Here is an 18,116-nt window from a genome sequence, read left to right on the forward strand (position 1 = left end):
GTAATCGTAATCTTTGCTGCCCTTTTTTGCTGATATAATCAGTATTTGCAGTAAAATTTAGTTTATTGTCTAGGATAGTACCAAGGTATTTAAAGGTTTGCACAATTTCAATAGTTTCTCCAGCTACAGAAACACTATCGTTAGTAGATTTTTCATATAAAATTCGGAACAAATTTGACGACGATTTGTAAAAAATTAAAATAATGTAGGTCGATTTCTTTTTCAAAACAAAATCCGGAACCTTCTTTACTGATAAAAAAAAACAAACTTTTGTTATGTTTCAGCAAGAAAATTAAATGTAATATAGTCTAAGAAGTGATTTTCAGTAATCGTTTCTAGTAAATTACTTTCTTATTTTAAAATTCTGAAAAACCTATTGTCGATATTTTTGAGAAAAAAAAAGGCATTTGAAATAAAATTGTTTTAAGTTTAAAATACGGAACTATTTGATATTGATAATTAAGAGACCACTTGTCCAAGAATATAAGTGTAATGTAAGTCAATTATGCAATAAAAAAACAACAACATCTGACATAATTTATTTTTATAAAACAATATCGGAACAATTTAATAGTTAATTAAACATAAGTCTGAATAGAGATTTTCTTTGCATTTATATGCCATTTACATTTTTAAATAACCGGAACGACGTTTAAGGACGGAAATGTAATATAAGTTTAAAGAGCAAGAAAACATTCGTTGACATTGATTTGTTTTTCACAAAAACATTCATTACAACTTATTACAGATAATAATTATAATAATTATTGCTTTTATAGAGCGATACTTTCATGCTTATAGCATGCTCAGAGCGTTATGGTCCAATCTCATTTGTGGACCGGGGGGGGGGTATCCTGGAGAAGGTTTTCCGTGCAGCCTTTAGGCAACACAACTCTGCTCGAGTCGGGTGTCGAACCTCGAGCCCCCTTCATAGGTAGCCAAGCCAAGTTCAAGCGTACGTAGTCTTTCGACCACGATTCCAACTTAAAACTAATGCAATGTTTCGGAAGGAACATAGAAGATTAAAATAGATTTTCAATATCTTTTATTGCTGTTGCTTCTAAATGTGAAGAACAGACAAACGAACAGATAAAACGCACAAAAATTAAATCTGAATATTTGAAAATTTTGAGGGAACTAGTTTGGTATTGTGACTAGCTGTAACCGTCACGCTACTGCACGAAATTCGCTGCACAAAAAGTCCGTTTTAAAAAATGTGCGTAATATTTACATGCTAAGTGCATTCTTAGCCTTTATAAACAAACATGAGTGATTTCTTTTAATTTTAGCAGCTAGTTGACAAAAATATAACTAATATTTATATTTGTTGTGAACATTTCTTGTACATTTGATAAATATATTTGGCATAGTGATACTGAAAATACACAAAAAATACCGTTCTTTATTGATATATTGTAACATTATCTCCCTTACAATTGTGTATTGTTTAAGAATTGCTGTATTTTTATGAAAAAAATATTTCAAAATATAGTTAAACTAAACGAAAAAACAATTAACCTATACAATCTCTTTGTAATTTTTTTTTTGGGGGGGGGGGGGGGGGGGGGCGGGCTGACCTAGACCGTGCTAATCATCCGGCTGTATGCCTACGGTTCGATCAAATTCTTTTAACATTGTAGAAATTATTTATTGATAATTGATAATAAAATCAGTAATAAGAAAAGATGTTTCTCACATTAAACGTTATTGCAAGATAAAATTCGAAAAATAAAGATGTCTAAATAAATATATTTGCTTGTATTTTTTTCCTTGAATTAAAATCTTTAGAAAAATTATATTAACTTATTATGTAACGGAAAATTTTACTTATACCGGTAAAGTTTAAAATGTCATTAAAGAAAATTAGTTTGGAATTTCACATTTAGATCTAGTAACCAAATAAAAAGAAACGAATTTGTTGGAGTTTTATGAAACATTTAACCAGTGTAACTATTTTAGTGTAAAGTACATGCTTGACTAACCATACCAAAATGTTATTTTCTTGTCTAACCATTCAACATAAAACCAACACTATTCCATAACTGTTAAACTCAGAAGGAAAAAAAAGTCAGGTGGTCTTGTCATTATTGACTACACTCTACAGTGCTACCTACATGTGTACGTCTATCTAACAAGGTTGTTAAAATCAGTCGGACACACAGTCTATTTACTTTTTGGGCAGGGAGTGTGTAACTATTTAATTGTAAAGATAGATCAACAAACATGCTTGACTAACCATTCCAGTTAGTTTCTTGTTTGACCACTCGACATTAAGCAAATGGTGACCGCTCATTTCATCCCCGGTCACTTCATCTCCGGTCACTTTATCCCCGGTCACTTAAGCCCCTGGTCATTTCATCCCCAATTAAATTTTTTTTCATTGTTTAATTGTGCTGTTTAAGCTTTGAATTTAAACCAGTGGTTCCCAAACTTTTTTGTCTCGTAGACCCCTTGACATGTTTTCTGGTTATCGGTAGACCCCCTGCTTAACTTTCAAATTTTTGCAAATTCAACATTTTTAAAACTAATTTCTATCTGTACAAAAAGTAAAGTAAAGTTCCCCTCTCAGACCTTGTGGTCTATAGGGCAGATGATGTAAAGGTCATCTGTTTCTGTGGCATACGATTATCGAGGGTGTCATGTGGCCAGCACAACGACCAACAGCCTTTACTTTCCCCAACTAATGTCAGGTACCCATTAGAGCTGGGTGGCCTCAGAGGCGCCAAAAAAGATCCCGAAATTAAAAATCCAAGTTTTCAACAGAATTCAAACTCGGGACCCCCGGTTCAGAAGCCAAACACTTTACCGCTCAGCCAAAACGCCTCCTAATTTCTATCTGTAGAGAGTTGAAAAGTGAAAAAGTAATTTAAAGCTACATATTAGAGATTTTAGCGATCTCTCTTTTTTATTGATAAAATTCAAAACCAATTAAAATAGCAATATGTAGGCCTATTGCTGGAATCTCCAAACACAATGGCCTTAAGTATCATCGTAAGAGTTTTCGCAAAGAGCAGTTTCTCGTGTCTATCTTGATGTTTCACGTGTTGCTCGAATATTGAGTCTGCGAAGATGTTATCACTATTGGGAGAAAGAGCGAAGGCGAGTGACTGTCGCCTCAACCAGTAAGATTCGAGCAGGAAGCGCTCATTAGTCTTGGCTACCCACCTAGCAGAAGTAAAACTGAATTCAAAACTCTCCCCTTCTTGCAACTCAAACATGGGAACGTTTTTGTGGGTTAACTTGAGGAAAAATAAGGAGCCGGCGACCATAATGCAGTTTGCAGCACACACCACTACATCCTGTCAGAACCTGTGACGCTGCTGAGCCCAAACTTATATATGTCGTTTGCAAAGAATTACATATGAAGCTTTTAATTTTATAACTCATGCCACCGAAGCAACCTTGAACTGTATTGTTGCTTAAAGAAATTATTTTAATAATATCAGATGTGGGTTTGTGTAAAACAGGTTTTAAAACTACAACGGCTGGTAAAAATCAATGTTTTACCTAAGGTGTTTTCCGCAATTTGCCATAAATAAGTAAATTTCCCCTTTCAGACATAGTGATGATGTTATGGTCATCTGTTTCTTTGGCCAACGGTTAACGAGCAGGGTGTCAAGTGGGCAGAACAACGACCAACCACCTTTACTTTTACTAACATAATTCAGGTACCCATTCGAGATGGGTGGACTCTGGGGAGCCCTGAAAATCCTGAAATTCAAAATTCACAGAGATTCGAACCCAGGACCCCAATTACGGAAGCCAAGCGCTTAACCACTACCACCACACCTTTATTTTGCTATAAGTGAACAGATATTGTAAGACTCATAAACCACCATCTTTTCTACATGATGTTGAATAGAGATTTTGTGGGTCTATTCTGAACTTTATCTTTGAATGTTCAAAAGTTTTTCAAATCTATATCTTTTTATCTGGGTGATATTGTCGCAGATGATCCTCAAGCGTAATTAGTTTCATATCGTCATAAAAAAGGCAATCGGTAACTGCTTGGTTGACAAGGAAAGAATAAACAATTTTATATAATCAACGCTAGACAGTCTACATTTCTTTTTGTTAAACATTATTTACATGAAGACAAAATTAAGTTATTTTAATAAGTATTGAAATTAAATACAACAATTTTTCGTTTCAATAGCAGGATAAATATTTAAATGATTAACTAAGTAACAAATTATATATAGTGTGAAGAATTACATTAAATTAATGGGATGTAAAAATTAAAGTCACGACCTGCTTATTTGAAATCTATTATCATAGACCCCCTTGGACATCTCATGGACCCCCAATTTGTTTTTTCACTTTCGTAGACCCCTTGAAAGTCTTCGTAGACCCCTGGGGGTCTATATAGACCACTTTGGGAATCACTGCTTTAAACCCTCATTTCATCTAATATATAAATATATATATTGTACATCTGGGTGAGACTTATGGCGGTTTGTGCCATATAGAGAATAATTTTTGATAATATGACTTAGCAAAGATTAAGTCATTATACCACTCAGCCATACATCCCACGCCTCCTCATTTAAAGCACATTTGTGTAAAATGAAACATTAAAAATCGTGGGAACAGAAACTGATCAGTGCCACAAAGAATTGTATTTTTTTACGACACGTCTTTTTCACTAGGTTTCAAAAGACTGGCTAATTAAATCAACAAAGCTTCAAGACAAATGTAAAGAAATAAAAGAATAAGAATCGTGGGAACAGAACCTGGTCAGCGCTACCCGCGCAAACAAAAGTGGAGAACAAAAGAATAGACAAAGCCGTTGGTCACATTGTTTGTGCGCTCCATCTGGACATTTACATCAACCTGATTTAATAGAACACTTAGACCCACGGTAAGACACTTCAATGTTACACCGTATTGAATTTATATTGAAATTTTCATGCTTCAAGACAAATGTAAAGAAATAAAAGAATAAGAATCGTGGGAACAGAGCCTGGTCAGCGCTACCAGCGCAAACAAAAGTGGAGAACAAAAGAATGGACAAAGCCGTTGGTCACATTGTTTGTGCGCTCCATCTGGACATCTACATCAACTTGATTTGGTCAGGACGCTAAGAGACACAATAAGACACTTCAATGTTACACCGTATTGAATTTATATTGAAGATGGCCACCTCCATGCATAAATAACACTATATACTCTAAAGTCACACAGTCGAATTCGAGCTGTCTGTATTTACTGGTGAGTGTAGCGCTTTTTCAAGACTAATTTCTTCACAATGAAAACTTGGATAACTTTAGGATTAATGAAAAAGAGAGTGAATAATAAATTCAAATATGTTTATATTCTGAAGAGAGGAAAACCAATTAGAAAGGTAATTATGGTAAATTTAAAAAACAACATTTGTTACATTAATGAAACTGTTTTGTGACTGATTTTACATTTGATAAAATAAATTTAAAAATAATCTCTAAGTAACATATGAAGATTTTCAAATGTAACTACTCTAGAAGCACTGGGTGTAGTGGACTTGATGAGATGGATGGAGGGAATTTTATGTAAAAAATCACACAATTTATGTACACAAATATTTACTCATTTTAAGAACATACTAAGTAACATTAAAACAATGGCGAAACCTCATCCCTTCCATTATCGCTACCGAAACTGAAACGGCATGATATTTAACGATCCCCACTAATATAATTCGCTTGTGAATTCTAGTATCTTTTACCTTGAACTGAACGGCCTCGCTCTGTCTCTTTATTTATCTCATTCTCTCTGTTGAGCAGGGTTTCTCAACTAGATCTATAGGCCGAAAACAAAATTCGTTGGTAGGCCTACCTCTTCTTTGCGGCAGCTAGGGTGTCTGGGGGAGCGCAACAAGCTTTTCAGCGAGGTTTGGGTCGAAGCCAGCTTTTTCATGCATTCTCAGTAGTACAAATACATTCTTCTAACGTCTACAGCTCACCATCCATCAAATCCATCATATTTAAAAAGGCAGGTCCAATTTATATATATAATTCTCTTCGTGGCCTAACCTGGCAAGACAATACGATGAAAAAGTCATGGAAAGATAACTCTTTTATTTCTGCAAGTAGGACTATAGTTACCTTACTTAACTTTCGCGTGACAGAGAGTGTGGCTCAGAAAGAAAAAGAGGGGGGTATGCTACGCCGCGGGTAAAATAAGTTAGGGGCAAGGGACGATACTAAAGTGTGAGTGACAATCGAGGCACATGTTGTGTAATTTATGTCTTTATTTTGTGTATTTGTAAAAAGATTAACTTAATATTAAGGTCTTTTGTAGTAGGCAAGTTTTGATCATGCATGTTAATCAGTCACTTAAACTCTGCTAAGTCGTTGGTTTTCTTGACTGATTTAAGCAGCCATTCTCTAATGGCATTAAGGAAGAAGTAGCACTTGTAATAATTTTTCCTAGCATATGTTACAGAAATGTGCCTCTATCTTTGAGTCTTTCAGAATTTTGGCACTATAACGATTGGTTTCGGTTCATAGATCTTGAACTTATAATAGTATTTATTTATAATTTAAATAATAGTAATTACATCCAAATATTATTAAAATCCTTTTTGGAAGTTTTATTGTGTATGTGTTAACAATGTCTGTATTATTTTTTCGAAACTTGGTTTCTTTTCAATAATAATTCTGCTAAAAGCAGAGGAAAATATAGTTCTTACCATACGGATAATTTTAATAGTTCTTAATAAAAAATAAATAAATCAGGTTTTCTTATCTTTTTTTTTAACTTCTGAAATAAGACGTTACTCCAAAAAGAAGCTGACTACGTCGTAAACGTGTCAATCTAGTCATGCATGTTAATCAACGAGTTAACTTTGCCAAGTGTCCTGGTTAGGATCTTGTGTATTGTGTACAGCCTACAGTACCTCACTCTAGTCTAAACTAGCCAAGGGACATTACAATTAAATACAATACACTTGATAAGCCTTCAACTGGTATTTATTTACAAATGGGTTGCTCGTCTTGTCTCACTATCCGTCGTTACTTATCAGTCTCTATCAATATCTTTCTTTCTCTCAGTCCTAGCCATCTTGTTCTTCTTTATGTACCCTTATTCTGCAAACGTCATTCGTCTGTCTATGTCACTAATACCTTCGCTAAAAACAATGCAAATTATATTTATTTACGAACCAAACATAATCTCTAAGCTAAACTAGGTCACTACATTTTCTTCCCCCTTTTCTAAAAAGAAATGGTGTAACAATTTTTTAAAACTCTAGTCGTATGTCTTTACAATAGCAAGGAAAAACTTTTTGAGAAAAAAAAATACAATAAATATGGGCAAAGATTAAGCAACATGTAAATTTTCTGGAGTCACTGACATCTCAGTAAGATAAGTTCACTGGCATTGAGGAAAGTAAGTTCATAGTCATTTTATGTAACAAGTCCTTTGACCACTTCCAAGACAAATTCAGTATCACACTATCAACTATCAATGAATCTTCATATAATAACTATAATAATGTCGCTGCCAAAAAATCACAATTTATAAACGTCCATAAAGTCTCTGACACACAGTTCAATAGTAAGATTGCTGGTGAATGTAGTACGTAACGTAACACACTTCAAAGTACACATGTCAAGTAAAAGTGTGAGTGTGAAAAATTACGTTGACGATTCACAATGTAGTTATCACAAGTTACGCTGTACGAGGATAAGGTCGTCACGTGCAAGTCACAATAACGTTGTTTCTGATGCCAAGTACAATTTCACTGTTCATCTTCAACGACATGCAACACCGAGACGCATCACAACTGCACATTTTCCTATTTTGGAAACAGATAACAAAACATCCATTAACTACTTAATACAATTTTTAAACAGTGATACTTGAGGCACCCATACATTTCCAATCCATAAATAGATTTAAGTTTGTGTATTTCTTTGCTTACCATTTCCTTTGGAATCTACGATTTACAAATGATCGATGAGATGATGAACACAAATAAAATAAAATAAAAATACTTCTGGTCATACTTACTTTCCCGTAAATTCTGTTTTTATCTCCCTTAAATTATAATTCTTCAAATTATTTCCTTTTCTCATCACTATATAATATTCTTATAAGTGGCATGTTATAGAGCACAAATCAACAGCATAACATGTACGATTTGTTATTTATAGTTATGATATATTAATGAAATAACTTCTTAACCCTTAAATTGCTGAGCTTTTTTTTTTACAATAAGTACATACAATTGAATTACAATTTTAATGTTTAGAACAAGCATGTCAAACTCATTAAGGTGTATGGGCCACATAAAAACTTACTATGACCTGAGGGGCCGCAGCAAAAAAATCAGTTGCTAAACAGCCTACTAGTTTTATGTAAATTAGAAACAATACAATAGAATACAATAATTAATGGCATATCTGTCCCATAGTTAGCTAAATTTGTAGTACTATTTGGTAATTAAAAATTATTATGATTACGCATTATTATCTTTGTCCTGATGCTTGACATCTTTTCTGGGATACACGTTTATTAATGTCAGGTTGAAAGTTTGTTTGCCATTGACACTTTAATCACTGATGACAAATTTTGAACTGATAATCTCGAACGGTGAGGTGTTTCTGTAGCTTTCATTATGGACAAGAACTGCTCACAGAGATCGGTGCTTGCAAACATAGCAAGAGTTCTGGCTGCAAATTTCCGCAATTCAATGTACTTCTCAGGTAAATAACTGTAAAGTTTTGGTTAGTCAATTCTACATTCTTCGATTTCAACAAAGAATCTGACAGCTATTCTATCAGCTCTAGTTGCACATTACCAGCAGCATTTTCAGAATCAAATGAGAATGGAGATACTAACAACGAAAATTCTTGCTCGTAGGAAACGAAGTCACGAAAACGGTCATTGAAAGCATCTACTAACGATTCCAGGTGTAGGACATATTTACCAAATGTTTGCAGCCGTATTTAATCTTTTTAGTTCCTGTACGTTGAGAAGTGAACAAAGTTTTCTCTTTATATTTGGTTTATCCAGTCGTAACTTGTTTGAAAGTACCTCACATGATTACACGCAGTTGTGACAATTTTATCTTTACTTAGAAGTTTCAAATTCAAGTCTTGCAGGTGACCAGTGAGATCAACTGCTAATACCAAATCTGAACCCATTCGTCAGTTTGGAAATGTTCAACAGGTTCACCTTTCATGTTCAGAAGCATACAATTTTCTCACGCAGTGCAAAAAATCTCTTCAATACTTTATGACATGAGAGCCATCGCACTTCTGTGTAGTAGGGAACACACAATCAAATTCGTGTCATCCAGAAACTTTGAACATTGGCGATGATTTAAAGAGAGCGACTGAAACCAGTCTTATGACATATTGCAACTGTAATTGATTTGCACACATAATGTTTATTGGTGAATGATGAACTGAAAATTAGCAAACCTAATTTTTAAAATCACTTATGCAAGAATTTTTTTAAAAAAGTAAACATTTGTTCGTGTGTAAATATAGTACTTAGTATAACAGAACTTACATAACTTAGCAATACAAATATAAAAACAAAAATTTTCTACAAAAAATCTACAACCGTTTGCATAAATGTGTTAAGGATATGGAGATCAGTCGTCTCCCTTACTAAAAAGAGCCTCAAGTGTTTGAGTGTTTAATAGTTGATAGTTGTAAAAGTGGTGTATTTTTATGAAAAAACTGCTTGCGTAAGTGATTTAAAAAATTAGATTTTTCGCTTTCAGAAAAGAAAAAAGTAGCCGTTGCATCAGAAATATTGTGATGCCGGATTTTCACTATCTATTCTAGTTTACGAGATCTAAACGGGACGGACGGACAGACATTTCACACAAAACTAATAGCGTCTTTTTCCCTTTCGGGGGCCGCTAAAAATGGGTAATCCTTTAAGGAAAATCTATAACGTGAGTGTATGTGTGTGTAAAAAATTTCAATATCCATTTATTGGGAAAATTGGTCTCTTACAAATACGTATTTTCCTGGAAGCAGAGGAAATTCTGTAGAGTTCTTACTATTAGTATTATCTTAACAATTCTTAATAAAACAATGACGGCTACCTTACCACCCCCTTTTTTTTACACAACCAAAGTAGATGGGGTAAGGTCCATTATATGCGTCGTCGTTACTCTCTGATCCTACTATTTATCTATCAATCTTTTTCTGTATAGTTGATGGTCGGGGGGTGGGGGCTTTTTGGTAACGTTTACTACCTCACCCTCAAAGTTGAATTTATATTTACTAAGGATTTATATTTTGCTGAATTTTAAATTAGAGATGGGTATCGACAAAACATATATTAAATATTTTTTAAAATAATATTAACAATTATTCTAAAGGGTTGGTGGCGGAGGTGAGGCAGTTAGCGGGGAATCATCTTTACCTCCCATCAGGGCCGCCGCTACCTATTGTGCAATGTGTGCATTGCACGCAGGCGGCCGACTTTAGGGGGCGGCCAAATCATTATTCCAAGGTTACTTTAAAAAAAATATTAGTCAAATAAAAAAAAATTCTTAAATATTTTATATAAATTCTAATTATTCCATTTTCCTTTGAAAATATAAACGATATTCGTACATAAGAAATTATTTTGGAAACTAGAACTAAAAAATAGAGCAGTGTACGAGGGAATCCCACGGGTTTTTCCATAGGCACCTACTCATTTCTGGCCATGAATTTTCGAGATTGTAATTTTCGATTGAGTCGAATAGCCCGCACTATAAATAGATCTATTACTGGACTTATCATTTTGTCTTTCCCTCGCTTCGACAGGACTTTTTCCATTGATATATATATAGATTGCAATCAGATTTCCCGTAAAAATATAATAGAATGAAATGGCGAAAATTTTGCCAGTCTGTCAGCGTGCTAGACAAGGTAATAGCGAATGTTCCAAACTCCGCGAGCTTATAAAGACATAGGGGCGAAGAGATTAAAAGAGAGGGGTGGATGTTGGCAGCTTACGAAATTAATAATAATTAATAATAATAATTTTATTTATAAAGCGCTGTTAACAAACAAACTGTAGGCTCAAGGCGCTGTAAAAACATTATAAACACAAAGTTTAAAGTTAAAATTAAAAGTTTAAGATTATAAATTCGCACATAGGGAGTCAAGAAAAGGGTGGAGGAAAGAGTATGTGCAAGGAGTGAATGTGCCAAGAAGAGAGGGGGCGGGATAGGTGTCACAGGTAATTACTGGTCAAGGGGAGATGTGTCAACCAAATTACCCCTACCCCATTTCTAAAAATATATCTTTTAAAGTATTTTAGTTTGTTCGGATATATTCTTTTTTTTTTAGCGGCCTACAAAAGGGGAAAACACGCTATTAGTTTTGTGTGGCCTGTCTGTCCGTCCGTCCCGTTTAGATCTCAGAAACAAAAGGAGAAAATCAAAATCGGACATCATGATATTTTAGATCATTAAAAGTTCTAATGCAATTTTATTAGCAACGGCTACTTTATTCTTTTCTGAAAGCGAAAAAATCTATTTTTTTGAAAATCAATTATGCAAGCAGTTTTTTTTTTCATAAAAAAGAATACACTATTTTTTACAACTATCTATATTATAAAGTAGAATGTGTGGTGTATGTATGTATGTTACTTATAGACATCAAAACCGCTTGACCAATCTTGATAAAACTAGGCAGGAATGTTCCTTGGGTACAAACTTAGACCGTAGTGTATGTATTTAAGCCCTAAAACAAACTTAAGACCCTCAAAAAAAATAAAGTTGTCCGACTCTATTACAACTATAGTATTTTATGGATCTAGGCCATGTCTACAATGTTGACATGAGAAAAGATAGAAAGGATTTAGACCTAGATCTAATTTTAAGAAATACACTTTGCGCACATAGTTTTTTACTTTGACACATGAAAATACAAAAGAAGATCCATTGATTTCATTATATAATAAAATTAACCTTCAATTTTGTGTTTCAAAAGCATTTTTTACATTAATTAGTTCCTTATATCTGTGATTACAGATTTCCTGACGAACATTCTTTCATTAGACAATACCGTAATGAATCGCGTACTAAATATTAATTCGTTTAATTGTTTACTTTATAATCCCATCCCTAGATCTAAAACTCTAATTCAACTCTAAGATGATAAAACTTCTCTTCGCACAGATAGTTTTATACTTTAACACATAAACATATTAATTAAAGTCCATTCATTTCATATTTTGATCAAATAAACATTCAAATGTGGTTTTCTAAAGCTACATTCGTTTACGAAAGCTGCGAAGCCGAGTTGAGATAGGCGTAGATCTATATTCATTCATGAATCGCGTACTAAAAATTATTTCGTTTAATTGTTCACTTTATAATCCCATTCATTTAACAAAGCTATCGCTCTTTTCGTTTTTAATAGGATAAGAATGTATCGACTTCGGGTAAACCCATTTTCGCAAAATTAATTTTATTTTCGTAGCGAAAGAGAAATAACGTGAAAGGATCATTATCTACGTTTAACATACATCTAAATCCAATCCACTAGATTATTCAAAAGCATTTTTTACATAAATTAGTTCCTGATATCTGTGACTACAGATTTCCTGGCGAACATTCTTTCATTAGACATTACTATTACCAAATGGTTACACATTAACACATCTCTCTACTGAGTCTCTTCCTAGGCCTAGGTCTAAAACTCTTATTGAACTCTAAGATAATAAAACTTCTTTTCGCAAAGATAGTTTTATGCTTTAACACATAAACATACTAATTATTGTCCATTCATTTCATATTTTAATCAAATTAACATTCAAATTTGTTTTTCTAAAACATTTTTAATACATTCGTTCGCTAAAGCTGCGTAGCCGTTTTGAGATAGGCCTATATTCATTCATGAAAAAAAAAAAGCACTCATGCTCAGCACAGAATGAACTCTATAAAAGCCAATTTTTAACTCTAGATTAGTCATCATTAGTGTTGATTTAGATCTATGTCTACCTCAAGATTTACTTTATACTTTAACACATGAACATACAAAATTAAGTCTATTCATCTCAAATTTTAATCAAATATGTAGGCCTACAAGCAAATGTTTTAATTTGAAAAAAAAAAAAAGATTTAAGCCTATTAGCTATTTGGATTTGATAGCTTCATTTACACCATTTTTACATTGACACATTCGCTTTACTTATTACATTATTATTTCGTTTAATTGTTACAAAACACTCTCAGTGACTATATCGAAAGTAATGCGCAAATAAAGACCCGCGGGTCGCGGGTAAAATAGAGTCTATGTCTAGTTATTAATATAACAAACACCGGAGGCTTTTTAGTAAGGGAGATGACCATTTACCATTTTTTTAAACACATTTATGCATTGGTTTGAGATTTTTAGTAAAAAATATTTTTTTTACAATTGTATTGCTAAGTTATACTGTCTTACTAAATACTATATTTACAAAAAAATTTTTTACTTTTTTTTAAAAGAGAAATAATCTATTTACTATGCAAATAAGTTGGACATAATTTAAAACAACATTTAATAAGTAGTTTTTCATATTATCGCGTGAACTGCACTACGCACAAGAAAACACGGAACACAAAACTAAAGGAATTTTTTTTTACGGAAATATTTTCTTTCTTGAGGCTTTGAATAAGAGACTGACCCTTTACCAAACAATTGGATCAATTAGAAACTCGTTATAAGACATCAGTTAGGCCAGGTTCACATCTAACTACCATTCACTTTCACCTACCCTTTGTCTGCTGGACCTTTGGGGCACCACACAGGATCTGTCAAACTTCTTTCTCCATTCTTCTCTGTCATTTGCCTTTGCTATAATTTCATTATGATATTCTTTTTGAAAACATTGATACCTGCCTTTTTTTCCTGCCTGGGTGGACCCCCCACTTCGGGGGGCCGATTTTGAGTTTGTTTCTACACAAACTGTCTTAGTAACCTTGTTTTTAATGGAAAGAAATCGAAGAAGGTCATCCAGTGAGCTCAGCAGAACTCACGTATAATGAAAAGGGGGGGGGAGCATGTCATTACCATTCAGTAATCTAACTTATTATATATTCATAAAATAAGCAAAACCTGTATAAAAGAAACAAAAAAAAAAAAAGAAACAATTCGCTGGATGGTGTGAGATAAACATTGTTATAAAATCTTCTTTAGTAGGCTATTAATTATCGTCAAATTATATCTCGCGCCAAAACGTCTCCTGCGCCAAAAACGGTCGCGATAAAACGTACCGCCTTACACAAAGTAAGGGTCTGTCGGTTAGGTTGGGGAGGAGACGATTGTATCTACTACAACTATATACAGGTCATTTTGCATGAGTTCTCTTCTTTTCATAACTGTCATTACATTCATAAAAAAAAAAATTAAAAAAAACAACTAAAATTTTTTTTTTCAGACATCTTTTTGTAGAAACTCACATCCATCAGCTTTAAAAGACTTTTTGAAGAGAAAACTAAAGAATCCTTTAACACAGAGAATCGGATTTCTTCACGGAATACATCAGGTTTTAAACATGGCTTCTATGTACTGCAGGAAGTTTATAGTACCAGAGATTAAAGAGTATTGCGGAACTGAGAGAGATAGAGACATTCTGAATCTTAAAATTGCATTTATATCACAGAAATTAAATCTCTTCGATTTAGATGATTTAGTTGAAGGAATTCACTACTTTGGCTGTAAAAAGGAAAATCTCAATAAAGAAATGTTCAGCGCTGTACAGTTTTTGAATAACCTAGATATACCACGTTGTCCATGTAATAATTCCATTTACTCTCACTACTACGAAAAGATGGAGAAATGTCTCACCAAAGACAATGTTGCCTTCAGTTCCGAATATTTAAGTTCTCAAAGACTACAGAACAAAAGATCATTTTTTCTTACACTCCAGAAAAGTAATAACACTCTGTTTGTAAAAAACCCTAAGCAATATAGCTGGAGATGAAAATAGTACAATAATGCTTGGTGTCTGTTTCTGTTAGCTAAGTTTTGATGTGTGCCTGTTTTAACATGTATTTATAGAGATATTTGATTCGATAGAGGATATTCTATTTGTTAAATTTACATTTAGGTCTACACATTTATTATTAATATATCCTTGCAAATAATAAACATTTTTGATTACTTTTATAGTTTGAGTACATGTATGACTGAAGACTCTGAGAAACACTTAAAGAAAATCTGTGTCACTGGTTTAATTTTAATTAAATCAATTAATTTTATCACTTAATAATATGGTGTAAATAAAAAAGGGCATAACAAGAATGATTGTTGTCTGTACAGAAGGATGATCTTACGACCACCAATCCCACTGCAAACGTAGGCGCTCTACTGTCGCGCGTGTCCCTCATCAGTGCTAAACAAAAGTCCAAATTTGCTAGCATTTTGTGGCTTGGAATCTGCCCAAAATTGTTTATAGCAGTTATGCTCAAAATACGGCCCGCGGGCCACATCCGACCCGGGACGTTGTTTAATACGGCCCGTCGAAATGTCGGCATAAAGTGTAGAAAATGAACTATAAAAAAAATGGAAAAATTTATCTTTACCTACGTTAGGGTCCTTCACTTTTCTCTGATGAATTGATACCATGACCTTTAACATTTGTGTGTTTATGAAATAGGACTCTGAATGTAGAAACTACCAGGGAAAGTGAACGGATCTTTTTTTTTTTTGTGGAACATGAAAATAAGCCAACATATTTTATTTGTATTTTATTTGTAAAGCTAGCTACAATGTTGCTTACAGTTTAAGTAGAGAAATGAAGCCATTTTCCGGCGTGTAAAAATATTCTTCATATAGGTTATAACTAATGTAAGTACTAGATCCTTATAGGGTTTTGTAGGCCTAGTTTCTGGTTAATTTCATTTCGTGTTTGTATCTTATTATTAATTTGGCCCGCGACATGAGTGTCGGAAATTAAAATGGCCTGTAGGTCGAATTAGGTTGGGCATTATTGTTTTATAGGGATAGTTTCAGTCCTTTTGAAAGGGAAAATTGTCATAAGTTGATTATAGTAAAGTAAAGTTCCACTTTCAGACATTGCGATCTACAGGGCAGAAGATTTAAAAGTCATCTGTTTCTTTGGCCAACGGTTAACGAGAAGGGTGTCATGTGACCAGCAAAACGACAAACCGCCTTTACTTTCCTCAACTAAAGTCAGGTACCCATTAGAGTTAGTTGAACTCACAGACACCTTAAAAATCCTGAAATTCAAAATCCAGTCTTCAATGAGATTCGAAGACGGGACCCCAGGTTCGGTAGTCAAACCTTAACCACTCAGCCCTCGCGCCCTCATGTTGATTATAAGGGCCCCCATATCTAAAAAAACAACTTTGGACCCTATCAAGTCTAAATGCGGGTAAAGAGAAAATGCTTTGTAGATGCCTGGAAAATGAATTTATGAAACTCAGACTGCAGACAACACTTGCTATTTTTAGCCTAATAGGGTGTCACGGGTAAATGTTTTACAAACATTGCGGTCAAACAGTACATTAGGCTTTGTACACAGTGATAAGCCTTGCCTTGTAGTTGTTGATGCCTAGTCTGACTTCGACATATTACTCTGGAGATGTCTGAGTTTCTTGTGCGGGTGTATTTAATTCAACTAACAAGAAGAAACACAACCGTTGTCTAACACAGATGAAGGTTTAATACTGAAAAGGCCACAGTCGAGTCTCTGTCTATAAAGCACGTTATCCCTATAGAATGCTAATACATATTTCTATAGGCAATTAGCCGTATTACTATTTATATTAACCACTTAGTGGTGTCTGTAGACTATTTTTATATATTAAAAAAACTCTTGTATATTTACAGATAAGTTCTCGTGACAAACTAGAGGAGAATATACTGCTAATGTTTAAAAAAAAAAACAACTTGAAGACAATATAATCGATAGAAAAAAATCAATTCAATAGCAACTGATGGAGCCAGAAATATGATAGGAAAAAAAAGAGGCAACTACGATTCTTTGGCATAAAATAAACCACCATATTTTTACGTTTCACTGCATAATACACCAAGTAGCGCTTTGTGTCCAAACATTTACGATCAATTCAAGATTTTCAACACCATCTTGTCAAAAGCACTCTACCGTCGTCAGTGAAAAGAATTCTTATTCAGACCTCCTTCTTTACAATGAAGTGCGATGGCTTTGTGCCTGAATTAATTAAATACATTCCTAAATGAAAGAAGCATTAATCCCCCTGAATTAGAGAACAACAAAGGGTTGCAAGCATTTTACTTTATGGTTGATTAAAAAGAGAAATCAAATGTGCTGAATCTAAAACTGAAAAGAAATGGAAACCCAGCCGATGTTTCGGTAGAAAAAATTGGTATGTTGTGAAGAAAAATTAATTCTTTTACAGAATATATTCAGAGGGGTCACTTATTTTATTATCTTTCTATAAATATAATTTTCTTCATGGCTCAAGAGTTTGAACGAGAAGAAGAAGAAGTAAAGGAAAAATCGCTCTTTTATTTCTGCGGATAGAGTTTTCACACGAAAAAAACGAGTAGGGAGGAGAACAAGTAGTATTCACACGTCGCTACGGATGGCTGCCTGGTCGTGCGGTTTGCGCACTGGACTGTAGAACCCTGCCCGCTTAGTGTTTGTAAAAATGTTTGTTTGTAAAATATTTTACATGTTTCGGATGTTCCTTCAGAGTTGAAGATAGTTTACTTCCTAGTCCAAATCTCCCGCAGGACGAAGGGGGATGGGAGCGGGCAGGGTTTGAACTCGGGACCATCGATAAATCCAAATGACAGTCCAGCGCGCAAACCGCACGACCAGGCAGTCATCCGTAGTGACGGGTGAAAAAATACTTGTTCTCCTTCCCCCCCCTCTTTTTTTCCTGAGCCGTGCTCTCTGTCGCCTCGATAGTTACTACAGAGTAGATGGCTTGTTCTCCCCCCGCCCTCTTTTTTACGTGAGGTAGAAATTTAAATAAAAGAGTGATCTTTCTTGGTTATAACGGTCCGGCCCTGCTATTTTGTGAATACTTGTTCTCCACCCCCCCCCCCCTTTTTTTTTCGTGGGGTGACTATCCGCAGAAATAAGAGAGTGATCTTTCCTTTACTTCTTCTTCTCGTCCAAACTCTTGAGTCACAAAGAGAATTATATATATATAGATATATATAATCTAATTTGTT

General features: G+C 34.1%; 1 protein-coding gene across 1 annotated transcript; it reads left to right on the forward strand.

Moving 5' to 3' along the window:
* Positions 1–5,134: 5,134 nt before the first annotated feature.
* LOC129928284 (uncharacterized) lies at positions 5,135–15,073 on the forward strand. Its single transcript, XM_056041981.1, has 2 exons — positions 5,135–5,344; positions 14,365–15,073. The coding sequence occupies exons 1-2, from the start codon at positions 5,249–5,251 to the stop codon at positions 14,908–14,910; spliced, it is 642 nt and encodes a 213-aa protein (XP_055897956.1). The 5' UTR covers positions 5,135–5,248; the 3' UTR covers positions 14,911–15,073.
* The last annotated feature ends 3,043 nt before the right edge of the window (positions 15,074–18,116 follow it).

This window comes from Biomphalaria glabrata, chromosome 9 (assembly GCF_947242115.1).
Source record: "Biomphalaria glabrata chromosome 9, xgBioGlab47.1, whole genome shotgun sequence".
Classification (NCBI taxonomy): Eukaryota; Metazoa; Mollusca; class Gastropoda; family Planorbidae; genus Biomphalaria; species Biomphalaria glabrata.

What these genes read in the sequence shown, in the direction of transcription:
- LOC129928284 (XM_056041981.1), top strand. Translation starts at nt 5,249, where the DNA reads ATGAAAACTTGGATAACTTTAGGATTAATGAAAAAGAGAGTGAATAAT. An exon ending in GAGGAAAACCAATTAGAAAG is followed by an intron (nt 5,345 to 14,364) that starts GTAATTATGGTA and finishes TTTTTTTTTCAG; the next exon opens with ACATCTTTTTGTAGAAACTC.